Source organism: Pygoscelis adeliae, unplaced genomic scaffold (assembly GCF_000699105.1).
Source record: "Pygoscelis adeliae isolate BGI_AS28 unplaced genomic scaffold, ASM69910v1 Scaffold104, whole genome shotgun sequence".
Classification (NCBI taxonomy): domain Eukaryota; kingdom Metazoa; phylum Chordata; class Aves; order Sphenisciformes; family Spheniscidae; genus Pygoscelis; species Pygoscelis adeliae.
In genome coordinates, this window is record NW_008824655.1 from 494,277 (window position 1) to 503,616 (window position 9,340).

The following is a 9,340-nucleotide window of genomic DNA, read 5'->3' on the forward strand; positions in this document are numbered from 1 at the left end:
GAATATTTTTTGTTTAAACTTGTATGTATATAGGAATAATATTTACCTTTCTAAATTCACAAGAAATGAGCTAGATGTTTAGCATCTAGAGGAGCATTAGAGCTGTTTGAACCTGGTTTCAGATTAATTACTGAATGAATAATGTTGTTTTAATTCCAGAATGGACTAATTTGGCAACAATACTTCCTTGTAAAGTAGTGGGCAGAAAAGGGTCAGTCTGGAAAGGTCATTTATCCTCCCGTATAGCACAAAGGTGGTTTTTGTGCTGTATGGTCTCATTTCCCTTAGTGTCAAATGAGAATTTTGCAAGTGGCAATGGTACCTTAACAGGTAAAGTAACATCCTGCTTTTTAAAAGGCTTGAAGAGAGTTATAAAATTAACTGAGCTACTTTATAGTACATGCTGCAATTTGTTACAATCTGACTGTTTGTGCATTTGTCCAAATAAGTGTAAAGGCGCACTTTGCCATTTGCCTTTTTGTACTGTTCCCTCTACCTTAGTATACCCATTAAATGGATCATAACAGTTCTCATGTAGTGAATACCAAGGCATGTTTCTTCTTGATCTTTGTATGTTATGTTAGTGGAATTATGTATGTGTACAAACCAGGAGAATTTCATGCCAAATCACTTCAACTCCTGTCTTGCCTCCAATACTTTTCTGCCCAAATTTACACCCAGTGAGTAACATTTATCGCCACATTAACTCAGGACTGAGTTTAGCCTGCATTTGATTGTTTTGACTTTAAAGCCACCATTAAAGCTGTCTAAATTAAACTGCTTGTGCTCCTGTACCATGGGGGGAAGAGCTAGTTCATTGCAGTGGAGATTTCATTTCCTCTCTGTTGTGACAATGCAGTGAAACAATTCATTTCAGCAGGCTTAATGGTATAGTATTGACTGAAGTAGTTCTGCAATTTTTAATAGCACTTAATCTTTAAGCAGATGTAATAAATGAGTTGTTATATAAAGGAGTAATGCCTGTGTTTAACACGGTGCAGTATGTCTTTTTGTAAAGCACTAGGGGACCAAAATAGCCCCTCCAAACATCTACGGACAGAGAAGAGCTTATAGAAAAGCTACATTATAGCTCTAAAGCAAAACAAACTGTTGCTTGGTCTATATCCTAACCTGATGTTTTTCCATTCAAGTACATAAAAATCTTCAGAACTTTTGAATAAAAGGTCAAATTCATCCAAGAAGATTTTTTTGCTGCTGTTCAAAAATTGATCAGTTGTAACAATTGCTGTTTTCTAGGTCTTTTGTATTGTCATAATGTACAGAATGAAAGATTGCAAGACGCTTTGTAGTATCGATCATTGTCTTTCAAGAGCCAACTGATTTTTCATTAAAGCTAAAGTTGATGGTTCTTAAGAAACAAAACAAAACAAACCAGCTTTAAAGATATGATAATAAATTGCTCTGATATGCTGTTGATTGTACTTCAAAGTCTGCACAGCCTGAGACTGTGGTCTCATACAAAGTAGACTCCAGGCAACCTCAGAAAAACACACCCGACTTTCATGCCAGAGTGGGCTGGAAGGCAGAGCTCGGCCTCCTGAGTTTCTCAAAATTGCTGGAAATTTCTGTTCCAGAAGGGGGCTGTTTAATCGGACTCCAACACCACTTGCTGTTTTCTACTCTGTTGCAGTGCTTCAGTTTATGAATGTGCTACTGAATGATTTGCTGGGGAATTTTGGAATAATGGTTTTGTTGCATAGTATACTATGTTACCACATTAATTATTGTTTTCTCTTTAATGAAGTTGTGGAGTCAAATCTGTTCTTCAGAATAATGCAATTCTGACCTTTATATTCCAATGTTTTGCTGTGACTGGGGTCTAACAGTTGATTTGATCAGAAGTTACAACACTAGACTAACTTCTGCAATAATTACATGGAGGTTAGCTGAAGTACATCCTCTTACAATGTCTTTCCCTGTATTTTTCTTCCAGCTGAACGAGATATCAATGTTTTCTGTGGAGTGCAGACAATTACTATGAAGATAAATTTTTGCACAGTTCTTTTCTCTGGTTATTCTGAGACAGATCTGGCACTGAATGGGAAACATGGGGATGCCCACTGCAGGGGTTTCATCAATAACAACACCTTTCCAGCAGTGGTCATTTTCATCATCAATCTGAGTACTTTGGAATCCTGTGGAAACACTTTAGTGGTAAGACAAGGTCAAAGTGAAATTGTAGCATGGCTGTTTATACATAGGATCAAGTGAATGGCCTTGACAGCACTGTATCTTTTACAAATAATTGTAATAATTGTCTTGCCCAGCTAGCAATATATTGCATACATCAAAGAAAACCGGAGAAAGTCGGTAATTTATAATCTTGATTACTAATGAGAAAACGTGGTGGGACACACATTTATCCTCTGATTGGAAAGCATATTTTTCATCTTAATATTTTTTTCAGTGGAAAAATGAGATTTTTCCAAGCCATTTTTAAAACTCTTGCTGAACATGCCTTAAATTTTGCTGAAACTTTTCAAACACCCACTTGGAAAATGAAAGTAAAATATTTTTAAGAGTGAGTTAGATAGATGAGAGTTATAGTCTGGGCGCCTACTTCTGTGCTCTCATATGAGAGGGGCTTGCTGACTGATTGACTGATCTTATATGTTCTGTGATAAGGCAGTGACTGAATGTCTCAGGGGAGATAGTCTGGTCAGAGGACCCAACCCACAGTAAACACCTCTGCTAGCAGTGCCTTGAGGTCTTGCACCTCCTTGGAAGATCTCAGTGCAATATGGAACTGCCTGGCAACAAACTGAAGTTTTCAAGCAAATTTTGAATGTTTGACACACACACACAAAAGGCTATCTAAGCTATGCACTCAATTAATGACAAAAAAGTCAAGATGTGGGACTGAAGTTCAGGTTTGTATCTTCAGCTCTGATCTCTTAGTGCACAGCCATTCTGTGCTACCGTGTTTTGCCTGGGGGTGTGACTTCAGTGTCTACATTTTATGTTGCTGTTTCAGGCATGGATAATGCACATCTTTGTACAGCTAATGACTAAATCTAATCCTTAGCTGTGGGTGAGATTTTGGGACCAGAATCTGATCCAGGAGCTGACTTTGAAGTCTGTTTCGTACCAGTATAATTTCGTTTTCTTCAATGAAACTGTCTCACTTTGAATGGGGGGAGGGGGAGAAGTCAGGTCTCCAACCTTCTAAATCAAGGGAGAAGAGAGGTGTACAGTTTGCGTGTATATCACACTGTACAAGCAGTGATGACTTGTATCAAAGTATCCGTGAATAACTTACGAAAAGAAGTATAAAAATGTATCATTTTTAAGTCTTATATTCTGTCTGGAATTCATACTTGCACTTGATGATACCTGCCAGTTTTTGTAACAACCCCCTGTTTTCTGTTGCTAATAATTTTCCGAAACTGGGCTGAAATATTCGATGTGCTCTGTGACCTATTTGCCTCAGGCCGAGTTTTCTTTTAAAATTTCAACAAAAAACAGTTCAGCAAGTTCAAGATTCTCTTTTCCCGTTTCCCCTGAAAAGCTGTAGCACCTCCATGACTTGCACTAGAAGAATTTGCCAGGAAGCAACTTTTTCCTGTTCCCGTGGAGTCGGTCGCGCTGTAAACTCCCTGAACTTGCTATTTGATTATAATTGTAAGAGCTTGATTTAAAAAAAAAACAAAAACAAAACAACAACAAAACAACAGTCTGGTAAGTCCAAATAATTGCAGCTCCCCATGAAGCTCCCCCCAAGGCTATACAGGATACACAGTAGCAGCTGCTAAAAATATAACCAAAAATTCCCCTCATCCTCTCTCAGTTTATGCATGCTGTGCCACAAAGAGCATAAAGGAGCAGGGAACATTTCTTATCATGTTCCCCACACTGGAGTAGTACAATCCTATGCATTTCTTGACTGTGTTTCGCAGCAAAGACCTTCAAACTAATTTTCAATGGGTAAAGGAAAGACAACAGTTCAGGCAGAAGTCAGGTAAAACCCAGGCCTGTCTGTAATACGGCAGACAACTTTTTACTTTTTTTGAGGGGTGGGTTGGTGAGGAAGCTAAACAGAACTGTAGTTGGCTATACTACCTTAGTGCTCTAGCCTGTGTTTTTTAGGCAAGGAATAGATCCTAGGAAATTGGATTTTCATCATTTTCCTGCCATTTAACAAATGTTTAGGTACACTGTTGGCAAAGTGTATGGCTGCATCTGTCTTCTAGCCGTTTTTTCTGTAGCCAAAGAAATCAAAATACCTGCTGTGTATCCTGTGCTACTTAGTGCAAAATGTTACAACTCATGCGCACCTCAGCATGATTCTTCCATAACGAAATGGCTTTTTAAGAAACTGTGTGTTCTAAAGCTATTGAAAACACACGTTTTGCTCATACAGTTATACAAAGGAAATGCTACTGTGGAAGTCTAGTGCCATGTTAATTGGCCTTATTGTGCATATGCCTACTGAGAAAGTAATTTGTGACACTTATCTGCTGTTTTCAAACCACCCCCTTATTCAGATCAGTAGCTACAGATGGAGTGGGGCTGGGCTGCTACCAGGAGGAAAAGGTATCCTTCAGTTTTCTGGAGAGCTGCATGTTATTGCTGGCTCTGCACACTCTGTGAGCCTGAGCAACACAGGATAGCGCGAGTCCAGGGACTGAATTAAGGTTGCATTGGCATTAAGGTTGTATTACTTTTCACCTCTTGCATTTCTCACAGTGTTTCTTTGCATATAGTTTATAATTTAGATTTAGAGATGTATAATGTAGACAAAAACACAGACTCAAAGTTCAGCTGTTTGACTTGTAAAGTACATTGGTTTTGATATGTCAAAAACAAAGCTCAAGAGTGACAGAGCATTGTTTCTGTGAATGAAATTGTTTGTGTATTGACTTTATTATTGCATGTAGAAGCTCATTTTAAGCTAATATTTTTTAACTAATATAAAAGTTCCTTCAGCTTTTCCCAGTAATCATGTGAATTCACTGGGAATGCTCAGAAAAAAGTATTCATCAGTTTTTTTCAAACGTTGCTCAAGTCTGTGTTTTAAGAACAGGGATATCACTTGTGAACTGTATATGCATGATTTTGGGGAGGTGAAAAACAGAACACAGGGAACGTGTTATTGAACTAAATTAATTTTTTAAGATCTCTCTGGGTAAATTATGGGCTAAAGCATCAGTGTCCTTAGGTATCTTTTGTTCCACAGTTAACTTTCTGATAATAGTGGTTTTCTGTCTCCCTCAATAGGTATCCTCAGCTCGAGGTATCAATGCTTATGGAAATACCTCAGTGGTACAGATAGGTAATGTTTCAGGCTATATTGATACGCCAGACCCACCAACGATTATCAGCTATTTGCCTGGGCTTCTGTACAAATTTAGCTGTAGCTATCCACTGGAGTACTTGGTTAACAATACCCAGCTTGCTTCGTAAGTGTGCTTTTCATTTCTATGTGTTTGATTCAAATGTTTATGTAAGCCCATATGTATGTGTATATATGCATACCCCCCTAAATTTATGCATGCCATAGCAGTATTGTCAACATAGCGATTTTTAGCTGTGCAGGAGTAAAGGGAAATGAAGAAGCACTGAAAGAAGAGGTGATGCAAAGGAAAAGAAAATTCTGTAGCATCATTTTATGAGATAACATAGTTTATGAAGAGCTGCCTTTATGAAAAGAGCCTTAGATAATGTAAAACTTCCCTTAAAATTCAGATGTTCTGACGACAAGATGGTAGCAGCAAAAAAATGGAAATTCTTCATGAAATAGTTTGTAAGCATGTTAATACAGAATGCAAGAGAAAATATTTCAATGAGTAAACCTTGTACATCATGGAAAGCAGGTTCCTTTTTGTCACTTTGCCTCTCTGCTAATTATTTTTCTGATTCATGTTTTCAAAAGTATCCATTACTTTCTGCATAGTTAAGGTTCTGTCAGTGGTTCCACTGTACATTCCTATTTCTGAAGTTTATAACCCAAATGCATAAAGTAACTCCTTGTGACATGACATTTTTTTAACGATAAAAAACACTGAAGTATGTAAACACAAAAAAAAGATATCTTTCTTCATGATGGTTTTTGGTTTCTGGTTCTGTTGTAGGTCATCAGCTGCTATTTCTGTAAGAGAGAACAATGGTACATTTATCAGCACTTTGAATTTGTTGCTTTACAACGTGAGTATAAAACACAGTAGTGTGACCTGGACTAAATCCATCTCTGCACTATGTGGGTGCAAACTGAATTAGCAGAGCAAAGTATTGACTCGTCTTCATTATTTGCTATTCCCTTCCCACTCCTCCCATGAAGAACCAGGCCTTTCATCTGGGCATCTTTCATCTCTGAGTTCCCTTGTCCTTTTCATTTGCATGTGTACCTGTTGTCCTGTATTGATATGGCTGGTCTTTGAGGACACACACAGTCTTTTTGTCCTGTATTTATACAGTTCCTCAATTTACAGCTCTGGCTTTCAGGTTGTAGCGCCATATGAATAATCGGTTGTAGTAATAATAATAAGCATACTCCAGAGTGTGTACTTGTGTTTGCATTTATTATGTATATGTGCATGTGTGTGCGCGCGTATTTATATATATGTGTGGCTGTGTGCGTATAGGTACATTGTACTGATACAGAGAGTACCCTGTAGAATTCTGTAAAAATATTCTAGACCAGTTCCCTTAGCAATAAACTGTAGCACTTTTGCTGGGGTATTTTTATGTTCAAGCCTCATCAGAGTGTTTTGATCATCTGTAACTGTAATGAGGGGTGTGGGATTTGTTCCAAACCTATAGCCCACTGTACTTGTTGCCTCATTGTGTGGACTTTCAAGATTTTAAGGATTAATTTTAACAGCTTTCAACTCTCACTTCTTCCATATGTTTTAGATAATTTAACTTGAATATGCATTATTGTATAAGCTTTTACTATGTAAATACGGATGGTGACAGTAAAACGTGAAAAATGCATGGACCTCTACTTAACAACATTAATCCCTGAAATGATATTTTCATGTTGATTAAAATTTTTATTCATACATTTTAAATACCTGATTTAAATATCAATTTTTCAATCTATCAAGCAACATTTTTGTAAATTATGAATCTGATTTTTTTGCATTATTATTCATGCCATCATGACGCTGAGTTATAATTCATGCAACTGATTTAAAAGTCAATGCTTTATGCTTTGAACATAATGAGCTATAAATATTGTAACAGGACATTTTCCAAAGGCATGCTTAAAAAAAAATCATGTTTGTTTGATGGAGCAGAACGCCAAATAACAACCTATAATCTGTTAAAATGAAGATTATACTTCTCCCATTTTTAAATAAACCTGTGACCAAAAAGATGGGGCAGGGTGAGGGTAGCCAAAGTTCTCAGTCAGGACAAGCATCGACCACCATGTTTGCTGCCTTTCAGGGCCCAGTTCTGCACACTATCAGGTATAAATGCTATTGATGCTTGTACTGAGCACATTTTTTCCTCAAATACCACATGCCAAGCTGGGCTTTCATCCTCCCTTCCCCAGTGAGTTTACAAGTCGACCATGAACAGTGGTGTCTTATCCTTCTGATTTCAGTTGTATTACTCTAGTGAGTAGCACTAGCATGAATAATACTGCTAAGGCTGGCAGATTCAAGTGATGGATATGCCCTTCTGGTTCACATCCTAGGGCTGGGTGTGTACACAGACAGCTTGCGCATTGCCTGCAGTATGCCTGGTTGGGCGTGCCTGTTGGGACACCCATGGTCTTGTGAGCTCTGATCCTGTGGGCTCACTTGGTCCCTGTTAGAGAGTCCTGGTTTTAGGGGGGACCTCGAGGCTCCTGTCCACCCTTGGTATTGGTGAGTGGTTGTGTACAGATGTGGCTCTTCACTGTAAGCAGCCATACTTTCAAACTTTAGCTGTAGTGTTGTTTCCTAACATTGACTCTTCATCTCCCAGACTACAGGTTAAGATAATATAAAACCTGGTGGCATTGCTGTCTCCACTAAATCAAATAACCTTAACAACCTTTCCTGGGAAAGGGTACACTGTGACAACCCAGTTAAGCTCCTCCTTTAGAAAACCACAGTAGCTGCTATGTTTGCCTGTAGGTGCTGGGAGACACTGAGGTGTTAATGAATGATACCTTTTCTTTAATCACTGATCCAACCACTTCATAAAATAATAAATAGATTCTCCAAAATAATCGCATAGGATAAGGCCAGTCAAGTGTTGTTGATCTTTACAGACAAACTTGTAGGCAAATGCTCTGGCACTGCTTTTTGCTTCTTCACTTATAGAGGACAAAGTAAATGACTGTCCTACGTAGAAAGGTCAGAAAAATTAGATGGGGGTTCAGTCTGTGGATGCAGATGGGTTGTTACAGGGGGATTTCTGGTACACTGAGGCAATGTTTGTTTTTCAGGATTCAACCTACAGCCAGCAGCTCCTTATTCCAAGTACAGGTTTACCTTTGAAAACCAAAATATATGCAGCTGTAAAAGCAACCAACCTTGATGGCAGGTACCATAAAGGATGTTATTTCTTGTCTTGCTTGCTATTCAGCTCTTGGTGTTGCAAATTTTTCTGATTTAGAAGCAACTGTCTTTCCTCATAGCCTTTTGTATGTTAAAATAATGGTTGGTGTTTGATAATCACTGCCATCAGCTGGAGGGTATCAGGTCCTTGATGGTGAATGCATATCTTGCTGCTGTCTTCATTATGAACATTTTCCTGAATTATACTTTAAATCCTATATTGCTGTTATTTAAGAAAGGCCCTCTGTAAGATCAAGTGAGAAACTCCAGGGCTTTTGTTGTGGTTTAACCCCAGCTGGCAACTAAGCACCACACAGCTGCTTGTTCACTCCCCCTCCCCCTGTAGTAGGATGGGGGGGAAGAGAATTGGAAGGCTAAAAGTGAGAAAAGTCATGAGTTGAGATAAGAACAGTTTAATAATTAAAATATTATAACAATAATAATAATAAATTGTAATGAAAAGGAAAATAACAAAGAGAGTAATAAAACCCAAGAAAGACAAGTGATGCAAATGAAAAGAGTTGCTCACCACCAACCGACCGACGCCCAGTCAGCACCCGAGCAGCAGCCCCCCTGCCAACCTTCCACCTAGTTTTATTGCTGAGCATGATGTCATATGGTATGGAATATCCCTTTGGTCAGTTGGGGTCAGCTGTCCCTGCTGTGTCCCCTCCCAACTTCTTGTGCACCGCCAGCCTAATCACTGGTGGGGTGGTGTGAGAAGCAGAAAAGGCCTTCATGCTGTGTAAGCACTGCTCAGCAGTAACGAAAACATCCCTGTGTTACCAACACTGTTTCCAGCACAAATCCAAAACACAGCCCCATAC

General features: G+C 38.6%; 1 protein-coding gene across 1 annotated transcript in view; it reads left to right on the forward strand.

Annotated features, from left to right (window-relative positions):
• Positions 1-9,340, forward strand: part of ZPLD1 (zona pellucida-like domain containing 1) — a 24,017-nt gene that overhangs the window by 3,435 nt on the left and 11,242 nt on the right. Inside the window, exons 2-5 of the mRNA XM_009322566.1 lie at positions 1,955-2,175; positions 5,239-5,420; positions 6,093-6,165; positions 8,402-8,499. Coding sequence (XP_009320841.1) covers positions 1,955-2,175; positions 5,239-5,420; positions 6,093-6,165; positions 8,402-8,499 — 574 coding nt within the window. The remainder of the gene's footprint in view (positions 1-1,954; positions 2,176-5,238; positions 5,421-6,092; positions 6,166-8,401; positions 8,500-9,340) is intronic.